The 24,744-nt window shown below is 37.0% G+C and overlaps 1 protein-coding gene across 1 annotated transcript in view; it reads right to left on the reverse strand.

Moving 5' to 3' along the window:
• PRIM2 (DNA primase subunit 2) overlaps positions 1-24,744 on the reverse strand; it is a 121,502-nt gene that overhangs the window by 81,734 nt on the left and 15,024 nt on the right. Inside the window, exons 5-6 of the mRNA XM_075707733.1 lie at positions 14,126-14,221; positions 13,115-13,252 (exon numbers count right to left, since the gene is read on the reverse strand). Of these exons, the coding sequence (XP_075563848.1) occupies positions 13,115-13,252; positions 14,126-14,221 (234 nt within the window). The remainder of the gene's footprint in view (positions 1-13,114; positions 13,253-14,125; positions 14,222-24,744) is intronic.

Raw genomic sequence — 24,744 nt, forward strand, 5'->3', positions numbered from 1 at the left:
CTATGACTTAAGATTTCAATAGTGCTACCCAACATTCACAAGAAAATGTAAGGAAAAAAGTTGGAGCAATCACTGGTTAGATGAGAGCATGTTATCATCTGCTATACAAAGTAGTAAATTTCTATGGTGAACTATATCTGTAATAAAAACAAACACACACACCACCACACACGACATGCACACACACAAGCAAAAGCCTCTTCTTTTCTGTTCCTGGGAGGTTTCTCTGTGGCTTCTAGACACTGCCATGAAGGCAAAGGACATTATGAAAAAGATAAGAAGATGGATTTCTTTTTTGCAAATATTTCATATGCTTCTACTACTCATAACAGTATTCATGCCTGAGGAACAGGAAAGGCTTCCACCTGAAAGAAGTGCTCCCTATGACCCTCATACAGCTTCTGCACAGATATGCTAGCAATGCTGGCAGAGCACCCTGTGCAGGGCAGGCCAGGAGCTTTTGTCCTGCCCTAATCTGCAGCTACTTTTTAATCCCTCAGCAGTAGAGCACAGGTTTATGCTCCTGCATTGTCTGATGTATTCTTCTTTACATCAACTGAATTGAGGTATCCCCCCATCCGCTCATGAAACAATGCAACTCTTTAAAGAGCCAGGTACTAGGCTGTGGACTTCACAAGAATTACCATTATCTTTGAACCATAATAAATTCCCCAAAGTTACAGATCTAACACAGTGCTGGTTTCAAAAGCATGCAGCTTGGAAGAATTTTTTAGTATCGTCTCTCTAATTAGTACTTCAATTGCCTCTCTGCTTTCATTGCAGGCTCCACCAGCATTATCCTACGCTGTAAGAAAAATACATAGATGGATAGAAGTGCCTAATAGTTTCCCACTAGGAAGTGTACTGATAATGAAAATCAGGGGTTACTCCCCAGCCTAAATTTAGGCAAAGGCACATCATCAGATGATCCACAATACTCCCCTCTCTATTCCTCCCAAAATAGCTTCCGATCAAAAGTCCAAACAGACTTACAATTTAAAACTGGTTACTCTAAAATTGGCTAGTTGTGCTATGAGTGATGAAGTGCTGTAAGGGTAGAAAGAGAAAGTAACTATGAGCATCAAGATGTCTCCTGTCCAGTTCCCTTTGTTTCTTATACAGGAACATCACAGAACATACCAAATTTAAAAGCAGATTAACCCCAAGACTTTCATTTGTTCAGTAAAAACTATCTGAAGAAACAATTTCAGTAGAGTCTAGAAGCATGTTTCAAAAGAAATACTGTAATTTGCCTTTGCAATTCTACTTATTAAAATATTAAAAAACAAGGCAAAATGTTATTGTATGTGACAGATGAGACTGATTTTAAATTAAATATATTCAAAACTAATTCATAGCTCTCATTCTTTAGCCTACATCGTCTGTTACTTTTCTTTTACTTATTTATTCATGCAATATGGTATCATCAACTTTTATTGAGAAACAGGTATTTGCTTTCTGTCACTGAAGGCTATTACATGGGGCTATTATGCTGCTAGTGTTCTACAACAGTGCCTGGGAGACTCAGCTCTTCCAAAAATTACTGTAAAAGCTTGTCATTTGGAATAAGAATGGATTAATAGTTTTTATTCATTCACTTTGACAACTGGTGGGATTCTTCCAACTTTTAAAAAAGTAATTCAATATTTTCATGTATTCAAAAGAGGATTCTTCTGATTCACAGTTCAGTTTTAAAAGGGGGGGTGGGTGGAATTTCCACATTTTTAAATTTATTTTTATTGTCTATACATCAAAAGGATGGAGTAAAAAGAAACACAAATCCTTTGGGATTAACAAAGCTGGTAACAGAACAACTTTCACCTCATTTTGGCAGCATAACTAGGAAAACAACAGGGAAAACTCCCAGGGTTTTCTATTACTTAAGAAGCTCTAAGCACTACATCCAAATTTAATCCATTTCTTCCATATGTACATATATAAACAAAGGCTGTAGTCATTAATAAACCATGTCATTTTGCTTAACTCATGACAGACGATAATAAAAAAGCCCTTTGCTTTCTGATATTTGTTCAAGACTACAAATTATTTAAATTAAACATCAATCCTTACAAACAGAAAAATACTAGTATTTACATAAAAAGGAATTTGTTTACATAAATACAGAAAAAATTTATAACTAAAAAGATCTTTCACAAGCTACATGTAAATTGAAACTGTATATCTTCATTGGTCTGTTTTTCCCTGGTATTTCATCTTTTTTTCTGCCTTTCTACAATTCAGACACCAAACAGCTAATTCAGTCTCCTTTCAAAATCCACTAAGCACATACAAGCTTTTACAAAATTTCACTTATACCTGGAGACTTTCCTGCGACCCTGGATGCTGAATAAATCCATCATCGCCTGTCAAAATCCGTTTTTACTACAAAACATCTATATTACAGTACTTTTGTGCCTCCTCCCTCAGACAGATGAGGCATCACCAGACAGATGAGATGATACAAAACATTTACATATATACTTACACTTGACACTCTACCAAACATACATAACCCATGCAGAATCTATGGAAAACCTCTCCTGGTTTTCTATTTCACAGTAATAGAAGATCCAAGGAATAACAACAGACAGCCCAGGTAAGGCCATCTAGACATGCCTGCTAATGTAGAGATTATTGCTACTAGACCACCTCCTCCTTACATACCTCAAGAGAAAAGAAAGCCACTTCAGACAAAGAAATTTCAGTTCATAGCAGTGTCAAAGTGCTCCACATGAAGCTATTGTCATCCTTCAGGACTCCAGTGCTTCTAAGTCCAGGCAGGCTTGAAACACTGACAGATTAAGGTAGACCTGTAAAGGTGGAACACAGCAGCATGGAGGCCTCTCTTAAGGAGAGCTAACTCAGTAATGCTGCACACCCAACTTTTGATTTGTACCTTTCTTCAGGCTGAACCGATCACATGAGATAACGGGATATGCAGATACAATGTAGTACACCTCTCATGGCAATGCAAGGCTGGGCTCCTCAATAAGGAATGCAAAACCAACTAGAAAGTATGCTCCCTAGCAAGAGGTAGCTTGTATCAGCAGGTCAGTATTTCCCTGTAGGTCACTAATTTGGAAATTTGGGGAAAAATAACAGAGGTGAACCATAAAATAACTGGAGATAATCCAGCAGGGGGTAAAACAAACAAACAAACAGAAAGAACCCCAAACAGCCAACCAAAAAAAGATTTTCAAAATCCATGTCAGGTACCCAAGAGAAACTGAACAAGGAAACAGAAAAGGAAAAAAAAAAAAAAAAATAAAAAAAAATCAGCTAAGCATAAGACACTGATTGACCAACTTTAAAAATGGATCCCTGCAGTCAAGGTATTCAGGGATGTAGTGTCCTCCTCAGGCAGGTAAGGTGCTGGCCACTAGGAGGAAAAAAAGTGATGATCCAGTAGGAGCCCGGCAGCAGAGTACAGGCAATGCAGAGGCACCTGATGCTCTCCTGGAGACAAATAATCCTACAAATAAGGATCTGCTTCTTCACAACCCAGAGCTGCAAAATGAAGTCACAGCTGGGAAAGGAGTGGGCCAGGCAGGGTACTCCAACAGGCCCAATACTACTAGAGCCAAGTTTAACTACCCTAGCTCTGTATTTGCAGCTTAATTAAATCATGTTTCTAATATTCCAGGAAGACAGCACTCCAGTGATTTCAGTGACAGCCTGTACAGACTGCCCATAAGACACAGGTGTGTGTTTTTCTTGTAAAAATTCTGATCAACTACACTGCCTCTGAAACATACCATGCGTTGCTATTACCGGGAAAAAATATTGTGACAAACAATCTGCACTTACAAGAATTATAAAAAAATGTCCACTTCCTCTTTAGCATAAATATGCAGATTAGCAATTAATTGCAGAAGAAATACATTAAACAGATTAACTTCCCTTTGAGAAATTGCAGTAAAATGGCAAGTCGTACAATAAGACCACCCAGAAATCAGCTGCAGCAACCGTAACAGTGACTAGCATTTCTAAAAATACTCACTTCATCTATATTTAAAAGTTTAAAAACAAATATTCATTAAGTCCAAAAAGCATATTGCTACAGTTTTTCTTAAATGAGTTCAAAACACTTGAGTTGTGTAATCAGTAAAATTAGTGGGTTTTTTAAATCAGTCTTACAGCAGAATTTCTTTTAAACATGTCTTGGCAAAGGCATTTCTGAGATGAGACTTGTGCATACTTTATTCTTACACTTGCTGCTTAAAAAAGTGCTCCAACCTCTAGAAAGATTCTATACGTTAATTAACCAAGTGTCATCTGATAAGACTGTCAGTTGTTCAATTTATTTCATGTCTGACTTTGAGCTACAGACAGTCGTTTCCCATTTTTCCTTCTGATTGAAAAAAGGATTTAAGATTTAGTCCTTCCCCAACAGTCAGCCAATCTTTATCGTTAGTAGGAACGGCAAAAACATGTTAACATCACATATGCAATGTTCATTCACTGTCTTAGGATATTGTAAAACTTTACGCAGGAGAATAGCCACTCTCCATACTTCACAGAGAAATGTAGGGGGGGGGGGGGGGAATCATGTAATTGGAAAGGCAGTCATCATAATTTTTAGTGATTCAACCTACATCTTTTTGCCTGCTCCATAAACTTGCATTAAACATTTTAAAACATATCCTCTGAAACCAGGACAGGCATGTACACTCCACAGATCTTTCAAATAGAAGAAATTTTAATTTGTCTAACAGAAGCGATGAAAGGAGTTACCAGAGCGATTAGACAAAGAGGCAAGCAAGAATAAGTGTATTATTCGTATTCTACAGGAACTGCAAATTTAGCATAAATACTTGCAAAGTTTAAGTCAAAAACAATTTGAAAGTTAGGACAAAAGTGGCATGCTCTTTAGAAATGTTATAAAAATGTAATTGTCAGGATTTGGCCATGTTTCTTCAAAAGCATCAGTGAGGCAGCAATGTTGCTTTTCAACAATCATGCATTTAAGAATCCATTTATTAAGCCCAGTGAATAACTGTTGTGTTCTAAAAGCAACTCCATCACTTAAAAGAATTGGTTTAGACAAAGCACATCTAAGATTTATGCTCCTTTACAGAATCCTGCAACGTTGTAGGCAAGATTCAATATATTCCTTTCAAGGGAAGTTTATGGCTTACTGTACATGGCAGTGGTAGGTAAATTGTGTCTCTTGAACCACATATAAAACTAGTAAGTGGTTGAAACTTGGATCTCAGTAATGAACCTCTATTAATGTATAGACAGATGGGAAATCCAAGTCCCCACTCTCACAGAAGGGATTCAGCTAGCACTATTGAGATATATGAATCAAGTTTCCCCAGGAAATAAGTGCACACACAAATCAGTCTCATCTCCACAGTGAAACACTGGAAGGTCGAGAAACACACTAGGTACATCTACACTGGCAGTTTGGATGGATCCCCACGTCACTCGAGTCCTGCGCCATTGGTGGTCCACAATAATCATCAGCTAGATCACTTATCAGTTAACTTCCAGAAACTTAACCAGTTTTCTTCAAGAAAAAGCCAAAACACAGTTGACGAAATAATTTGTCATTAACTCCGGCGTAAACCAACTCCAGATAGATACTACTACAGGTATCACTTAGCAACTGTCTACGGGTCATAGAAAACTGTAAGAAAGTAATCAGGAGAAAACTCAAATTTCTAACATAGTGTCATCCTGAAATACAGACTTCTGTTTACTTAGCAACTGCATATGCCATTACAGTTCTTTCTTACTGACTATAGTGCATCATTCTCAAACGACTGTTACCAGCATGTTAACAAATTGTTGTCACGTGACATTAACAAGTACTATATTAATTGACGCATTTCCAGGTTATTGCATCTACCACACAACATAGAAATAAAATTGTACTTCCTGCTAATATATTCTATTCCAATAGTTTTTCTGAAATGTGGGGAACATCTCAACAGTTAAGCAAGCCTTCCATATGTTTCAAATCCTGTACATCTTGCTTTGTTAGTTTTACTATCATGAAACACCTACATTGATTTGAAGATGGAAGTATTTCCATATAAATCAAACCCAACAGGGCCATGCAGAGACCACAGCAATTGTTTATGCTGCAAATTTAGTACTTAACAAAATCTTACACTTTGTAGTAGATGCAAGAAGCAGATAGAAGAAACAGAAATACAAAATACTGAATACAGTCAAATTTCATTTAGCCTCCTAATATTATTTATAATTACTTTATGCTAGCAATCTACATAGTCTCTAAAATAAGCACATGTACTTCAATTAGTACAGGAAATAAAACACTGAAAGATGGATTTCAGAAAACAGGCAACAATGAGACAATTAAGGTGCCATGGTAAAAAGAAGGTCCACAAAAGAAAGTCCAATGAGTTTCCCTGTCTTGCAGGTAACCATTCCGCATACAGGCTCAAGTCTTCTCTGACATGCAAACACATGCTCGAAGTCACTTCCTTGATTTCGCTCCTCCAGCTCAAAATACCACCATTTTATTCAGTAGACCTGTGCCTTAGACAATGACCTTACAATATAACACTACTCAGAAATGAAGACTAGCTGCTTCTCTGCAAAACTCCCACAGCAAACTTTCATCTGAGAGATTCAGAGGACAAAGTCACCATAATCACGTTTTACCCTTGCACTGCCAAAGTTATTACCTTACTAACCTTGTATGTGCATATTACAAAAATCACCCATTTATGTTACAGTGAATTACTTTAAGTTAACAATGGGAACACAACACCTGAAATGAATTTCAAGTGACAAGACCATCATCAATCATACTTTCTCAACATTAATGCCACTACATAAAGCCTTCTGCTTCACTGCTCGAAAACACAGGCGTTCTAGGAAGAAAAAGTTTTGCAGATGGTGCCATGTATACAGATACTTTTCCCACATTAGCAGGTTCTTTGAACATATAGCATAAATCAACTGAAATAGTGTATTTGACTAATATTTAAAAGACAAATCCTTACAAATATTAGTAAAGCTAGAAGCAACTTACTTGATCCATATTTCTAATAATTTTGAAGATTATATCCCAAATAGGGAAAGGAATAAACAAAAAAATACATAAAAATTAGAAAACACCAGTGAGGTCTTCCTTTTATGCTAAGTCCTCAAAACCCAACCATTTAATTTGCAGACATTTTATCAGATTACATAAGATCATACAGCAAAGTAAAGAAGTGTAGGCATTAAATTAAGAAGAAACACATGCTATCAAGTTTGTACATATTAACACTGGAATCCTGATTTCTTATGGTACCAGTTTCTGTTATTTTCAGTTTATATTTTAATTTGCAGATGGTTAGTTCCTATATGATGTTCTGACAAAGTATTTTCACAAAAGCAACTTTTTGCAGTAGAGTTAGAATACAAAGACTAGCCAAGTTATTACTTCAATTGCTAGGCTCAAGATGGGGGGAAAAAGGGTCTGGATTTAAATACAAGTATGAGAAATCTACTGAAAAACCGCCATTAGACTATGAATGGAAAGTTCAGTTATGCCATCATCAATAATTACAAGTCTTTGTAAAAGAAACTCTTCAAACCCATCATAAAAGCACTCACGCTACACAGGAATATTTACACAGCCCCAAACATTTGCTTATAGCTTTAAAAGGTAATGTTCAACAAGCACTAAAACTTTAGGACAAAACATTTTCTGAACTGTAATGTTCCTTAAGATAAGAATGACATAATGATTCAATCTAGTTGATGCAAACACCTGACACTAATGGAGGCATCCCAGTCAGTCAGGTTTTTCATTATCTATTATCCCCACCTCCGGGATTTATCCAAGAGCTGTTTCAGAGGAGCACAGGAAACACAGAAGCTAACACGACTGTGTGAGCTGGAACCAGAGTGCTGAACCTCCTTTCCTCCAGTATCCAACCTCAGCAGATCTACAAGCCTAGAGACCAAAAATTAAAAGAACAGCCAAGGTTAATCCACCACAACCCAAGGGCCAAAATGCTCCCAGCTGCTCACTCACCCCTCAACAGGACAGGGGGGAAACAGGATGAGAAAGCTCATGGGTTGTGATAAAGACAGGGAGATTGGTTACCAGTTACCACTGTAGGCAAAACAGACTCAACTTGGGGAAAATTAATGTCATTTACTGTCAGTTAAAATAGACTCGGGTAGTGAGAAACAGAGACAAGCATTAAGACAGCTCCTCTCCTCCCCTCTCTCCCAAGCTGAACTTTACTCCTTCACTCCAGGCCCCTCCGCCTCCCACCCCAAGGAGCGCAGGGGGCAGAGGGCAAGGGCAGCTATGCTCGGTCCATAACAGCTCCTCTCACAGTCTGTCTCCCATGGGCTGCAGTCCGTCAGGGAAAAAAAAAAATTTTGCTTCAATGCAGGTTCTCCAAAGGCTGCAGTTCCCTCAGGAACTCTCCACCTGCTCCAGTGCAGGGTCCTCACAGGTGCCATGACCTGCTCCAGCGTCATGGAGCTGCTCCTCTGACCTTGGTGTTCCCTCCGCTGTTTCTCACTCCTTTTTGTTCCCTCCTCTCTGTCAGGCATATTTGCCCTTTCCTAAAACTCTTTTCCCTGAGGTGCCGCCATCTTGGCTGCGGGGCTGAGCCGTGCCCTGCGCTGGGCCGGTTGGAGCCGGCTGGAACCGGCCGTGTCCGGCACGGGGCAGCCCCGGCCTCCCCTCACAGCGGCCGCCCCGCAGCCCCCTGCCAGCGCCTGGGCCCCTGCACCCAGTACACAGGTTTAATCAAGACTACTAGTGTTATTTTAACAATAAAAGGAGCATTTTACATGCTCAACATAAAACTATAATCTCTATATAAAAGATTACCTGATCAATCACACAGGAAGAGTATTTGTATCAGACACTAAGTACTAAATGGTACTACAAGAAAAGTATTTAAAAAAACCTAAATGCATCTTCAGAAATTACATGATTTCTGGGGATCGGACATCGCAGGGAAGCTCACGCTGAATGCTGCTACACTCTCAGCAGGTGGGAGATGTCGTCCACCCCTGCGCCCATTGCAGCTGACCACACGGGGCGGGAACTGTGGAGACAAGCCGCTGCCCCGTGCAAACTCCTGTTCAAACAAGTCAGGCAACAGCTAACATAATATTAAGTCATTTTCTCAATTATTTAAGGACACTGCTGGTAAAGGCAACTCCTAGCCAATGATTCAGCAGCCTCTTCTCTCCTTCCCCCGCTTTTGTCCCATTTCAGATTTCTCTGGAGCAATCCTCCTTTGTGCAGTGCCGAGTATAACACAGCTCTGATATGGGTCTGCAGGTCTGAACTGCCACACTAAGCCGAATCTTCTGATTTCAAGAAATCAAAAATTAAAACAACTATCCTCAAAAAAGGAGATCCAATACCACCAATAATTTTACAACCTAAGTTCACTACGTGGCTACAACTGAAATTACCAAAAGGCAGCATAGCATTACTGCAGAAATGTTTGTATATTAGTGTAAACACAGTGAAACCCCCTCATGAATAAAATATAATGCAATTTGTATTAATAAAAGTTTGCTTTAAGTCATAAAACAATTGTAGAGCTAATATTACAACTTACATGAACAACAGAAAATGTTTAGGCTTTCTACAGTTTAATCATCATTAATGGCACAAAGGAAATTATTTACTATCGAATGGGTCAGAGAATACAGAAAGAAGATCCTTGCAGAATTGATTTTGCACATAAAATGAACTCCTTCAGCTGCATTTGCAATTGTCAAGAAGGCTTGACTAGTAATAACTCTCCCTATTATTGAGCCTCAAGGAATAGCCACATAGTCGACAAGTCAAACTTATTTTTAAAGGATGAAACAAAACATATGACTGCTTCATGGGCTTGACTAGTAAGCAATTAAAGCATAACTCTGAGTAAACTGAATTTGTGGCAGTGTCAACATAAAACTTTTTTAAAAAGTCAGTACTATGAATTATTTACTGTTCTCTCAAAGCTTAGTATCAACACATCAATTCACTCTCATATTCCTCCTTTATAACCCTGGCTAGAATCACCCCGGAACATGCAGGACGCTGGCGACACAAGCCTGCAATGTAGTGAGCAACGTAACAAGGCTAGGTGACCACCCAAATTATTCAATGCTTTGGAGACCTAGGAAGAGTAGCGTTAGCACAAGCACGCTCCCATAAGGTGTAACCTTCAGAGCACTCTGGAAAAGACAGGGCAGGCCTTCACCATGAAATCATTCTTGTGTAGGGACAACTCCTTCTGAAAACCTGTGCGTGCGACTGCTTGGAGTAGCACCGAACAAGCTCTGAGAGGCAAAACATGCATCACCATATAAATAACAACACCACACAAACAACCCACACTGGAAAACTATGCTGCTTTAACACTGAAGAACTGAACCACTAATGAGAGCTGTAAGAAAGACTCCTCAAAACTATGTGCCTGAAAGACCATCTTTCCACTATCCATATTCAGGGTATTTTGTCCCTTAGAAGCTTATAACAGACTGTCAAAGCCAGAAATATTGGCCAAACTACCGCACAGAAGATACAAGTATTTAGCCTAATTTGGTGACCCTGTGAAGATACAAAGCCCTTGTTTAGAAATAGCCTTCAAGCCTGATTTGGATTATCACACCATTAAGATCTTTAATTCTCCAAGTCTAATAAAACAAGGATTGCCCATTAGAAGGTGCTGAGAAGAAAGCGTAAATAGCCAGATGCTGCAAAAACACTAAAACACACTCCCAAAAGCACACATAAGTAACGCTTACCAAAGTAGTATTGTTATCAAAATACATTAGAGGCAAATATCAGTGATGCTGTTTAAGGCTCTGTTACTTCTTAATGAAGTTTGGCCATTACGCACAACTTCTGTGCAAAGTCATGAAGGCCTCTATATTATCATAGTGCCTGAAATTCAGCACATTTCTCGATTGATTTCTCCTTTGCAGAAGACACATACAAACATCCACGTGCTACAAAAGCATTACCAAGCACTACTAAGCCAGCTGTACTTGCAGAACTTAGGCTTAGATGAAATAGTATTTCAAAAACTACTTTTGACAAACAATACTGGAAGCGTGCTACTGTGTCATAACTTCCATTGAAATGTGCCTCTTCACTCCCAATAAGGCTGAGGAAAATCGCTAAAGATTATTCTCCTAATTTGTATGTTGTGGAACAGCAACTGTTACCATCTTTAGATTTTAAAAAGACTCCTTATGTACAGCCCTTTCTTTACAAGTATATTCTTATAGTTTCACTGAAATATAACTGATGATTATAGTTTTGTTCCAGTGAAAACTACACTAATTATCCAGCTACCAAGTGTCACACTCCAGCTATACCTCTGTTTGGCAGAACAGAATAATGTTAGATTGATCTCTGTAAAACATGCTGGATATTTGGCCCACATTTCCAAAAGACTCAATTTAATACTATTCCTAGCATCTCTCAGCAGTGTACCGTGCGGGCTAAAATTAGCTGAAACAGCTTATTAAATGTGGTTTTGCAAACTAAATTAGTAATCAAAACCCTACAACTTCAACCAGGACCTTTGGAATAGGACAGAAATCACTAATCTTCTTTTACTCCTTCCTCTGAAAATATGGTGAACTTTGACAAACAAAACATGGTTTAGTCTAGTCTACCCTTGATTGGTTTAGTGTGGACTTGGTAGTGTAGGTTAATGGTTGGACTGGATGACCTTAAAGGTCTTTTCCAACCTAAACGATTCTATGAAAACATATGTATTAAAACTAAAAAGTAATGCAAACCTGAAACACTGCAATAACTTAAAACATAGCAGTTCTACAGAAGAGTTTTCCAAGCCCATGAGAGGGTTAAAATTTCTAAACCATGATTACAGAGGATAACATAAAGAAGTATTTCTTTACTATAAAGCGGCTATTGGCTTTAACAAAGTAATCTGGGTTAAATGAATTATATATGATAGTGTGTGTTCATAAGGATTTTTTCTCAAACTGAAGTAGCCTACTCATTAGAGTTCCTACTGTTTTTCAGACTCCTCCTCAGCTACTGACAAAACAGGCAAATTCCAGAAGTCCATGAAGCTTCTCAAAAGTATTTTAAGTAGTTGCAGATAACCTGCATGCTTAGCCACATTTCTATAGAATACATAGTTTTTAAATCCCACACAAGCGTTATCAGCTTTCAGCAAGAACATTACGCATCAACTGAAATAATGATGTCTCTAGTTGCAGTTGTATTAGAGAGTTCTAATGGAAATGTTCACATAAGAGTATCATGATTTTCACTGCACACTAAATAAATCCACAGGCTCCAGTTATATTCAAAATTAACAAATTAGAAAATTAGTACACTGGCAGCTTCTTAAAGGAATGCATTTTTACTTCACACTGTTTGTTTACTAAACACCCATAGTCAACCTTGATATGAATGTGATATAGCAATATAAGGCTTTGAAAACCTTTTTGAAAAGCAATCCAAACTGCCTTCATGTTATTTAATGCCATATTTTCTAGGACTAAAATTTTGTGCATTATACATGATCATCAACTTTTAAACCCTGTGAAGAGTCTAATATTGCAAAACTAGCAATTCCTAAATTAGTCACTGAATTACTAACAGAAGAACATTCATCAGTATTTACCATAGGTGTCCTAACTAGATTTGATACCTCAAACATTCATACAATGAAGACTTCATTTTTGCCTGACGTGTTCTGACTTACCCTCATTTCAGTGATCACTAACAAAAGAAAAAAAGAAAAAACCCACAGATCGCTATTTTACTTGCTTCAACAAAAAACTGTTGCAAAATGTTGCGGGAGAAAAGATTGATACAAAGAGAAAAAACAGTTGTCTGTATGGGGCTAACATTTTGAATGAAAAGCCATGTTACTTTCTATGTGGGAAACAATTTTAAAATCCTCTAGCAGAAATTTCTTTACAATGCATATCACATGCTAAATTCCATTTAAAATTAATGAACTCTCAGCTCATAATGAACTTTTACTTAGTGCCATCAGCACTTTTTGATAGGGTTTCTGGTATTCTCCAGATAGAGGCAGATAAATTTAAAAATCCAAAACACTACTGTCCGAGAGTGTCACTAAACAATGCAACAAAAGCTGTAAAAATCAGACTTTATCAGACTTACTGCCAGTGCTTTAGATAACTTTGTTCTGAAGTTATTCAAAACAATTGCAGTCATCTCCTTAAGTGGCACATATGCAAAGCCGTCTTTAATAAACACTCTTCTGGCTCTAAATAGATCCACAGCATCTGCAAGTCCAACCTGAGGAAGAAGAAAAACCCACACCATGGAATAGCAAAGTAATGTAGTAACAATGTTTACAACCCTACGATTCAAGATGGACCAGTAAAGCTTTAAGTCATTCTCTGTCTTTTAACAAAGCTCTATCCAGGCAAAAGGCAAAGATTTTGAAATTAAATGTTGACTTTGGAATAGCTGATCATTATTTTGGTGGAAAAATATTGTTTACTTACAGAAAGTCATGCAACTAGGCAAAATAAGCTACTTTAAAGTTTGCATCTGTGATTATTAGCCCAATTATGTAGCTTTGCATCACTTACTGATTTGCTTTTGAAAATGGACTTCTGTTGGCCTTCTGTTTCAGGCATCTTGAAATATTTGACTCATGTAAGCTACACATATAAGGTCTTGGAAACAGATCTGGAACCCAATCAACTTTGCTCCAAAGAAGAACAGTGGGCTACATTAGATATTTCTTTCTTCTCCCCTTGCTCTCTTGCCAAAAGAATTTCAGACTAATACAATCAGACCAAACCTAGTTTCAGCAACAGATGTTTGAGAATGTCTCCAGCCTGAACAGTCTGTCAGCCAGGCAAGTTAAGTCGTTTTTCTGGGAAACATTAAAACTTAAGACTGTATTTGTGACTAAAGACAGGGGATGGCAGAAGAGGACAGAAGACATTAATAGTAGTTTATAGCTCCCTTCATTCTCCCAGTCCCTCCCTCTACCCTTACACTAACATGAAGAAGAGGAACTCTCATTAGTTTCAGTTAATTTAGACACTTTGATTAACTGTTAGCAACAGTATTATGTAAAAACTTAAAATTAGTAACTCCAAGTTTAACTGAAAGAGAATGAATACAAATCTGTGGAACTTATCAATTTCTACTTACCTTAGAGAACATTTGTTCTCTTACTTTAGCCATAGTGAGGCCAGGGGTTGATGCAGACAGCTCATTTTCCAATTCCTTTTTCAGTTCTTCACTAATCTAAAATTAAGAGCTTGTTTTAAAACTGATGAAATATTTTAGAATAAGGCTTTTTTTTAATTAACATGAGCTAACAGATTACTTAATCTATAAATACATCATCACTTTAGTTGACAAGGGAAAAAGAATTACATATTCATCAAGTGGTCACTAATAATTAAGCAGAATCCAGCAAAACACTAGTGGTCAATAGTGTTAAATAACCTTCCTTCTGAAGCAGTAGTGCAGATTTTAAAATACAATGACTTTAAACGTTAACATGCTTTTTAAAAGTCAACCTCTCCAAAATAAAACTTGTGACAGTCCCTGCTCATATCTAGATTTACTGTATGCATTAAAACAAAGCACAATGACTCAATGGCAATTAGTAAGGACTTAAACAACTTTGTCAGATTTTAAACAAAAAACATGTTAGTGCTTTTCCAGTTCTTGAAACAGGTAAGTTAAGCAGCAATACTCTAACTTCACAATTTGTTTAAGCCAGAATTTCTAGTTTGAAAAATCATGGCCCATGTTACACTTCCCAATATAAAAAACTTAAATAATGCATATATATATATTATGCTTTTTGACTACTTAGTAAGGCACCAAATACAGCAGAAAATCCACACTTAAAATTAGCATATTGTAATGATTTTACTAGTCAATAAATCATTTTGGGGTTTTATTCAACAGAAAAAAAGTTAACAACAAGATTTGAAGTCAATTGTTTCTCCTTTAAATCATGATTAAGCTCAGGCTTTAAAACCTGAAAAAAGTAATAAATAACAAAAATTTAAATCATAAATAATCCGCTCTGATAAAACAGATCATACATGCTGATAAACCAGCAACGACACCTAGTGACTTAGCTACATGCAACAACAGTCTTAAATGTTTGCACAATATATTCTTGGTAAGTATAATGGAAGTAGTCCCTGACTGAAAGGGATTAAATGTTAAGAACACAGAATACCTTCCCAAAACACAGATGGACACGGATGTCACCAGAGTATAACACATTGTGTGACACTGCTCTACATAAACTGGACATGTCCTCCAATACCTATGGAGAGGTGATATAAGGCTGCAATCAAGATAGCTTTTAGAGCCTAGTCAGGAACCAAGCCAAGGCTGTCACATGCAACAGATACCCAGACTCCAAATGCAAGACAAAAAAGGCACTCAGGTGTTCTTCCCCTCCACGGAAAGCGATGTGCATAAGCAGTTGTTTCTTCTCTGAATGGGGCAGAATATCTAATTTGTTGACTAACACTTCTATGCAGTTAAATGGGCATTTAAACAAAACTTCTTTCCTTCTTCTCAGTTGAAAAACTGAGAAAATGAAACAAAACAGAACACTTTTCTTGGAAGTCACAGAATCATAGAATACCGGGTTGGAATGGACCTCAAGGATCATCTGGTCCAACCTTTCTTGGCAAAAGCAGCGTCTAGACAAGATGGCCCTGCACCCTGTCCAGCTGAATCTTAAAAGTGTCCAATGTTGGGGAAAGTCATAGGAAGGAACCCTTAAGTTCAAACTTGGAGGAGTAGCTCAGCAAATCCCCCCTGTGAAAGTGATTTGATAGATGCATATGAAATGGCTAAGGCAGCAATGTTTAAAAGGCTTGTGGTTACCCTGTCTACACCTTGATGTTATTGGCAGGAGTCTCTCAGGAAAAGCAGTTTTAAAAATGATAATAATAATGCCAGCAAAGCAGAAGATTCTAACTTTGAAGACAGAGGAAATACACAGTAGCATTATATTGCTGCATGTGAAAATCTAATACTCCAGGGAAAAACAGCCTGCAACAAAACCATTTTTCTTTAACAAAGTATCAAAACAATTAAATGTGTTAGTGTAAATGATAGGAGAAAACACTTCCCATAAAATACTGTCACTAACAATCTTATTTTTGTTAGTCTTTGGAAGATTCCTGCTTTTCAAAAGGACATGCTGGAACTGTATACAAACTTCACACAGTGCTACCAAAACCCTGCTGCTCCTTCCGATGATGTATTTCTTGTTTAAATAAGTATAAATCTAAGTCACTGCATCAGCCTGCAAGCTTGCCTTTCACCTAGTATAGACGAAAGTTTTCATTTTAATTCCAGAAGAGTGACTTCCATTTTTCAAATGTAACAGTTTATGCTTTCTCGGTAGAACTTGCTTAAGAGAGCCCAGTCTACCATGTCATTCCAAACCCTCGGTGAAACTGTCTTCAAATAAAAACAGTACAACATACTGTATAGCTATAGTGGTTACAATTGCATTATTTCTTCTAGGATGTCTCACTAAAAAAAGGTCAAACTGAGCCAAGGACAGGGGTTTTTTTACAGAAAGCCATTAAAACAGTCCAGTGACTTTTACAGACAGTCTTGCAATATTAGGGCTAGAGTGAGAAGAGGGAAAGGCAAGGATTCCTGCCTGGCTTATTTACTTTTCAAAAAACAATTAGCTCATTTTCATTAAAAAAAAAAAACATTTTATTCAGTATTATATTTAATTTCAAGGGTTTTTTATCTTTTAATATACACATAAAATAATTATACTGAGTGACTCCAAGCTTCACAAGCTGTCTAGATCCTTCTTTATTAGTAATTTGACCACATCAATCTTATACAGATGTAAAGTCACAGTGATTTTAGATTTTCTTCCATCTCACTAACAAAAAATTTAACACTGTCGGGGTAAAAATGATCCTGGTGAAACCTCCAGAAAAACAGGTTAATGAGCCATGACTAAAGATTTGGGTAAGATTCTGGACAGCGTTACTGAAAATACAGTTTCATCAGAAATTGTATTTTTTGTTTTTAAACACACACAAATATTATTGCAAAACAATATTTCTCATATAAATAAATAATACCTATAAAGCTGTTAAATAATTTACTTCTTACAGCCTCCAGTATCTTATAGGTTAGGCAAACCTTCAGCAGCCCTACAAACACTTTGCTCCTTGCCTTTTCACCAAATTCCCATTGCCTTCATGTTTTCAGCTAATGGAAAGAGACAAAGAAGAAACAACGATATCCCTAGCCCCTAACTAAAGCTGGGAGATGACTCCAGAACACATTTAAAAATAAAACTTGCTTCCCTAAAGACTGGAACATTAAAAATAACCTTGCATGGGCATTAAGGATTTCACCATTTTCACATAAAATTGTGTAAAACTAACTGAAGATGCAATGCAATGAAAATAAGCTCCTTATAGTCTAAACTCAGACTCAAGCTTTCAGTTAGGTCATGACTGTACCTCTGTATACAGAGCATCATGAAACATGTATCCCAATTTTTCTTGGTTCATGGAACTGGAAAAGCCTTTTTTTTTGCTTTTTTTTTTTTTTAAAGTTTTAATAACACTATGGTTTGTCTAAAATGGCACCTGCAAGAACACATTCCGGCAATCATTAAAAAATTAGACACAATTAAATATAGCTTTCAGGATTCTAATCAAGATTGGAAAGACAGACTGCTTAACTTTTTACAGCATTGAATGATGTTCACCAGATAAAACACTGTGATGTTCAGAAGATTAAAAAAAACCAAAAAATCAACAGAATTCTTCTGAGGGTGTCATCTGGCATTTATCTGACCCTCACACTGGACTGATTCAACTCACCCCACAGAAAACAATTCACTAGTTTTGCCTCCTTAGTTTGTTGCCAGTTTAATAAACTGAAACTGCTTATCACCAAGTCAGTCCAAGGCAAAAGCGAAGAACAATAACACCAGGAAAAGGATCTTCCCTTTTCAGTGACAGTGGGTCATGTATTGTAGCTTGAAACAATTCAACACTTCATCATAAGTTTTTGAGACTTAGGAAAATTAGAAAAATCAAGGCGTGAAAAAGGAAGGCATGAGAGGAAAGGAAGGAAGGAAGGATTTGGGACAAGTTGCATTATTTCTAGTTTTCTTGCTTTCTACGTGTAGTTTATTCATTGATTTTAATCACAGAATTGTCCTGGAAACACAAAGACACATAAATTTAGATTAAAATATGAATAATTTAATATGTAAGGCCTGGTTAAACAAACACTGGCAGCGAGGCAGTCCAAAAACTCCAGAATAAATTTGATATCCCTACTCTGTTTTAATGAAGACATAAAGATGTATGCACACATTATATTCCTATACATGTACAACTACTTAATTTTGCTGTTCCTTACTGAGAGACTTAGAAACAAGAACTCAATGCACGAGCCCTTTCCCTTTCCAAGGCTCAGCTTCAGGTATTTACATGCACACATCACTGGTGTCCTTAGAAAGTGAACTTTTTGAAACTTGCTTTTAGTCACTGAGCAGCTGGTACTCAAATGGCACAACACCCTTCTCAAAAGAGATGGGTCAGTCTCTCAATACTGCGCTACATGGCAATTTTAAGTATCAAACAGACAAAACAATAATTTCCTAGTCAATCTTCTCCATTGCCACACAGCACAGTACAAACTAAGCTAGAACTACAATACGAAAGTATTAACCTATACACAATTAAATTTAAGAATATAAATTTGAAGTGTATTCAACTGGTTAATGAATACTAGCTTGGTTAGGAAACAACATCATTCCCAGCTGTCCTACCAATTAAAAGCATGAAGAGCCTTAAATAAAACCTTCAAGGCTCATAAATCTGTTGTTCACAAATCTGATTACAATGTTTCTTAAGAGGTATCAATTCCATTTTGGCTAGGCACAAATGAATTAAGAAATTTGTATTTCCCATGGTACTACAACTTACTATTTTAGTTCAAGTTCAGATTGCTAGCATTCCTAAAAATATAAAGGGCTATGCTTGGAATTATTATGTATTCTTATCCATCAACTGAAATGTTGTTTTGAGCTTTTTTTTTTTTTTTTTTTTTTTTTTAAAGTCAGGAGTGGGCACAGAAAGGACATTTTACAGATCTTCCTCAACTATGTAGCTAATTCATGGTTACCATAATCACAGAGAAACTCAGTGACACAGGTCCAGTTTCCTAGATTCCTGACAAACATTTCCCTACATCCATGAAAAAGGAAGCTGAACAAAACAATTACTACAGATTACTCTAGAAACAGCACCACATACATATTAGAGTCGCACATGACTGAAGAGCTAACAGACGATCCTTACGAGAAATACGGCAACAAGTTTTCTTCTACTTACAAATCAGGATGCTAATGACAGACTCAATTTTACAGAAACTTGCTAACAAACGTTTCTCTAGGTTCAGTCACAGGATTAGCAGGGAACAGTATTTCAGTGTTTACAAACCATTTTATGAAGCTTATGTCCAAAACAGCAGCTAGTAAATTCTACTTGTAGTGTAATTAGATCCTGCACAAACTATCCTATCAGCTTTTATGCTGTTGTACTAAGGAACAATAGAAACATTTCCAAAATTACTGCTTTCACTGCTATGTGAAGAATAAATTCATTTTTGAAACTTTCTTAACCTCAAACACTACAAAATAACTTAACACCTTGATTATCCAAATAATTTATCTTCTTCTTGAATAACATATGGATACCGTTTTTAAAAATACACTATTGATTTCCCAATTTTCTCTTCCCTTATGCATCAAAAGAATGTCTAAAATATTTATAGAAAAAAAGAGGACACTTGATGACACCATTCTCCTTGCCTAGACTGTTTCTTCCAGGAATCCAAAACTGCCGATTGCTAAGAACTGAGGATTTACAAGGATCAGGTTAGGACTTGCTATTCTTTCATCATTTCCAAGCCATTACATAAATGGCAGTCAAGTTTCACCTCATCAACCACTGAGTGCACATTATGACACAAGCAGTGTGGGGTACCCTTCCCACCTCTTCTATCATAAGCTGAAGAACATCGTGTAAAAGATACCCATTCTCCACTGCCTTTCTGGTACAGCTTCTATTTCATAATACTTTAGAAATCCAGGGTTAAAGCAGAACGTCTGCCTCAGGATTCAGTTGTCTAGTTGTTTTCAGCTAGATTAGGAGGAAGGATGTTTTTTATTCATCATCTCATTTTTACTGCAGCCTTTTTTGCAATTTTTATTTCAAAGCATCCATCTTTTTCAAAGCTGGAAGAGAATGTAATTCAAAACAGAAAGAGTGTGTATAGCACCCAGTACAGAAGGATTCAACCTTAAATAGGACCTTTAGAATCCACTGTAACTCAAACAATGAACCACACAAAGCTATTTAATAAGAATCATAGTGGTCTAGCGCACTAAAGAGGGCATAAGTAACTGTACAGTTGCGGTTTAGTTTGACTTTAGTTTCACAAGTCAGTTTTAAGCAATAAAAGCTATCTTCTATGGGTCCATTTAGATTTCTGCAGATAATCAGCATCTGTTTCTAATCAAACCGCGATGATTACCAAATTAAAACTTTTAATTAGCATTTTGCATAATTTACAAACTGTTGTTCATTATGTTTATGAAGGTGAAAAGGGACATCCCCAGTCGCTATATATTCTTCAATCACATTCATTACTTAGTTCCACAATTTTATAGAACATCACCAACACCATATGTGCAAATAAATACGTGCAGCTAGAATTACTGCAGCAAAATGCTGGTTTTCTCCATGACTAATAACAGTCATGCTTATAGTTCAGGGATCCTGTAGAGAAGGGTAAATAAAGACCCCACGCCATCCACCCTGTCAGTGCACCAAAAAAATGGCAAATGCATGCTCTCCTCTCCTTCCATCCAACACTTGTCCCTCTTAGACTTACGAGATGTCCTTATACTCTCCTGTGAATCGGGCTTTATTAAAAATCTCTATGAGAATACTATAATTTGTTTTAAGCCTAAATGTTTTAATCAAACCTAACCCCATCTACCCATCCCTCACAATGTTTTAACTCACTAGGATACTCAGGCTGCTTTCCAATCAACCCAATTACTTTATGGGACTGCTTGGAAAAAGACATTACTTCACTATTACTCTGCAAACAGACCTTCCAGTTGGCCTACCAAATCCTCAGAGTGCCATACAAGAGCCGAAAGAGTACTACCTACTGGTTGAACTGGATTCCCACACTGCTAATAGTTCTGAGGAAAAAGGTCTCCCCAGGGTTTTCTTCCCGTAATACATAACTACAGTCAACTACAAGAGATAGCCATAAACCTAGAGATAAATGTTTTTTTTTTTTTCTTTATCTGGGACAAAAAAACAATTTTAGAAAAGGAACGGTCAATTCTGCAACAAAGAAGCCACTTGGTTTCATTTAAATTAAATCTATCTTCTGAAACCTGAATGATTAAACTGAGAAATTTATTACTTCTTTGAAATTAAACACTGTAGGATGAGAGTAACCAGTTACATTTTTTAGAGTGCTAGTGGTATACAAGTTTCACTGTCTTATTTAAACAAAACTCAGCATTTTAAAAAAACTACTCCTAAGCCTTTCCACATACAGTTTTGTTTCTATTATGACTTCAAGCATGGAGCTAAGTGACAGAATACATATTTTTAGCTTAACTTTGGCAATAAGGCACCATATCCCACTTAGACATGCATCATTTCTCATGCATCATGAGCTTTGCTGTCACCTGTAAGACAAGCATTGCTGCTTTTCAAGCAAAGGGACAAACACAGGATTCAAGTAGCAGGAAACTAAGATAAAATTCAGAACCATTTCCTTCAAAAATGCCAACTGCAGCCTACTTGGATATAGTTACTGTTTTAGCTTAGCATAAGTTTCCACACAGTAAAATTAGGCTCTAGACAGTTTCCACTTTGAAGCGTTTTTCCCCATCCTTTTTTGGGAAAGGAAGAAATATTATTTGATGTTTCTGAAACGCAAAGCCATAAACCCAATCAGAAGAACATTTTGGTTTATACACCTGGTACCAAAATGGATAATTACAGTCACGGCCTTTTAGTGGCTAGACAAGTTATTGAGTATTTTCTTTCACCTATATCTGTACTCATTAAGGACACAAACGAGTCGCATTCTCATTAATCTAAATCTGACTTTAGGATCTTCCATGCCCAATAAAGGCCGTCATAAAACAATTTGTCAAGAAGCTAAACTACAAATATTTATGCAACTGCCCCACTACTGAGGTAAATGCTTTTGAAGAAAGCATAACAGTGGTATCAGAAAGTCTCTCACAGGAGTGCTCTGATCATAAAAATGGAAATTAAAGAAGTTTAATTTCTACTGCTTAAAGCTGCTAAAAAAGTACTTCAACCGCAACATCAAAGAAGAGCTACTGTGGAAAAAAAAAAAATTAACTCCACTAATGCATTTTGCTCTTTCCTTTTATTCTGCAGTTCTTATTCTTTCCTCTCAAATGCTGGCAGATGCACTACAGAGCATTAGCTCCCCCAACTGTCTATTCCCATCTGCTGTTCTTTCCCCGTTACTATGATCCAAAACATTTTATTAAAGCAATGTGCTTTACCACAGCATTAAAAAAAATTGAGATGGTTAATTTTGCAACAACTGGCAGTTACCCAAAAATAAGGCATCTAACCTACAAGTTATAAAAAAAGTCATAATATTTTTTAGATTTCAAGAGGCTTTTCAGAGGTGAAGAAGTTCTAAGATAATTTAAACGATCTTTCATGCTCTGTGGAGAGGAAACAGCAACACAGAAAGATGTATTCAAGAAGAAATATGCTATACTTTGAAGTTCATTTCTTCTGCACACTGCAGAAAGATAACACAGAACAGTAGCATTGCAGGGAATCTAAATTCAATTATACATCATCCTTATACCACAAGATAAAGATATGATAATAACTATTAATTTTAATTTCTCATGGAAGCAACAAAGAGGCAATATGTCTATTTCAAGGAATGAACAGTCTGAGATAAGATGAAGGAAGGGTCACAGGAAATCAGAACAGTCAAGATGATGACCGAACATTACTGAAAAATAAATTTAGAATAAAACTTTACATTCTATTCCACTCCACATTCCAGTACACCAAGTTAAATTCCTGGAAAGGTACAGCAACAAATCAAAGCATCTGACAGTACTTAGGAAAAAACAGAGACAAGTAAGAGCCCACATGGATCTGTCAAAAAACAAATTGCGTTAAGCCAGTCTTGCTGCCTTTGTGACAGTGCAACAGGCCTCAGGGACAGGGGAAAAAGCAGGTGTCATATTGCCTCAAAAGCCCTTAAAGTTACTCTCATAAGACACTTTCATGAACAAATGACCAAACGGTTCTACTGAATCTTCTACAACCTGGGTGCAAAACCAACTGGAAAAGCCACGCATGGAAGAATTTAACTCAAAAATTAAGTTGGGGGGGGCGGGGGGTGGGGGCGGAATGGGATGTAAAGAATACATGAATTTAATCTCCATGTCATCTTAGAACTGGTAATGTTTCAGCTGGAATATTCTGACCAGCTGACACTGCACTTAAAAAAAAGATGTTGCTCCATTAAAAAATGGCAAAGGACACCCACAGAAATGACAAACTACCACACACAAAGGCAGGCTAAAAGAAAAAAAAAGAAAGGATAATTAGAGTCATCTTACATGTAGAAGGCAAATACAAAGAAGAAGGGGGAAAAAAAAAACCCACCTTTCTCAATTAGTGAATAGAACAAGAAGACACAGACTTACATTACTGGGCAGGTAGATTTAGGTTTGACATTAGGGTGGAAAAAAGTTATAAGGAAAGTAAAGCAGCAGAATGATGACCACCACTGTGAGAACAGGTGCTGGGAACTTTGCAGGCAAAGCTGTGAAGTTTTCATGCACAAGACAAATGAAACAACTGTCATCTTCAAAGTGCTACCGAAAGAGTCAAAGACAAAAAGAGAAGAAATACATAGCGTTTTGAGAGCAACCACAGAACATTTTGGTCCACATGAACAGAAGAGAGATCCTTAAACAGCCCCCAGAGAGAGACAAAGCCTGACTGGTTAAGATGAACAAGTTTCGTGGCAAGTTTTCACAAGAAGCAAGTGGAAAGGAACCAGAAGTTCACCGTCTCTTCCAAATCAATACAAGATGTATCACTGACCTACACAGACCTCCAGCTGCAGATGCTGAAAGGAAAGATCTTTCATTTGTTGTCTAAGAAAAAGTGGTAGGTCTTAGTTAAAATTATGCAAGGCAAAGCAGACAAAAGGCTGAAACTCAGATTGAGGGCTTCAAAGGAGATACTTCTGACATTGCCAAGAAGTAAATGGTGTCCTAAAGAAAAGTACAGCTTTGCTACACTGAACATAAGCTAGGAGAGCATCCAAAAGAGAAAGTGGGAAAGACAAAACTAATCGAAAGCAAAGAGCTAGGAGCAAAAAAGTATTTTTAACTATGAGGTAAGGGTTGAGACCACAGTGACGGTGATACCACACGTCCATGAAAAAGAAGAAAATTTGAAGAACTGAATCCTATTGCCCTCACCACAGAAATAGAATGGGTAAGTTAAAAAAAAAAATAATCAAAATATCCACAGCCATACACAATGAGAGAAAAGAAGCATGACTGAAAGTCTACTGAAAGTAGTTTCAGAAGAAGAAGAAAAAGCTGTAGCTGAAAAACACCAGAAGGACCTGAAGTTGAAGTTAGGACAAAGAAAAAGCACGCATTATAATTG

Source organism: Pelecanus crispus, chromosome 3 (assembly GCF_030463565.1).
Source record: "Pelecanus crispus isolate bPelCri1 chromosome 3, bPelCri1.pri, whole genome shotgun sequence".
Lineage (NCBI taxonomy): Eukaryota > Metazoa > Chordata > Aves > Pelecaniformes > Pelecanidae > Pelecanus > Pelecanus crispus.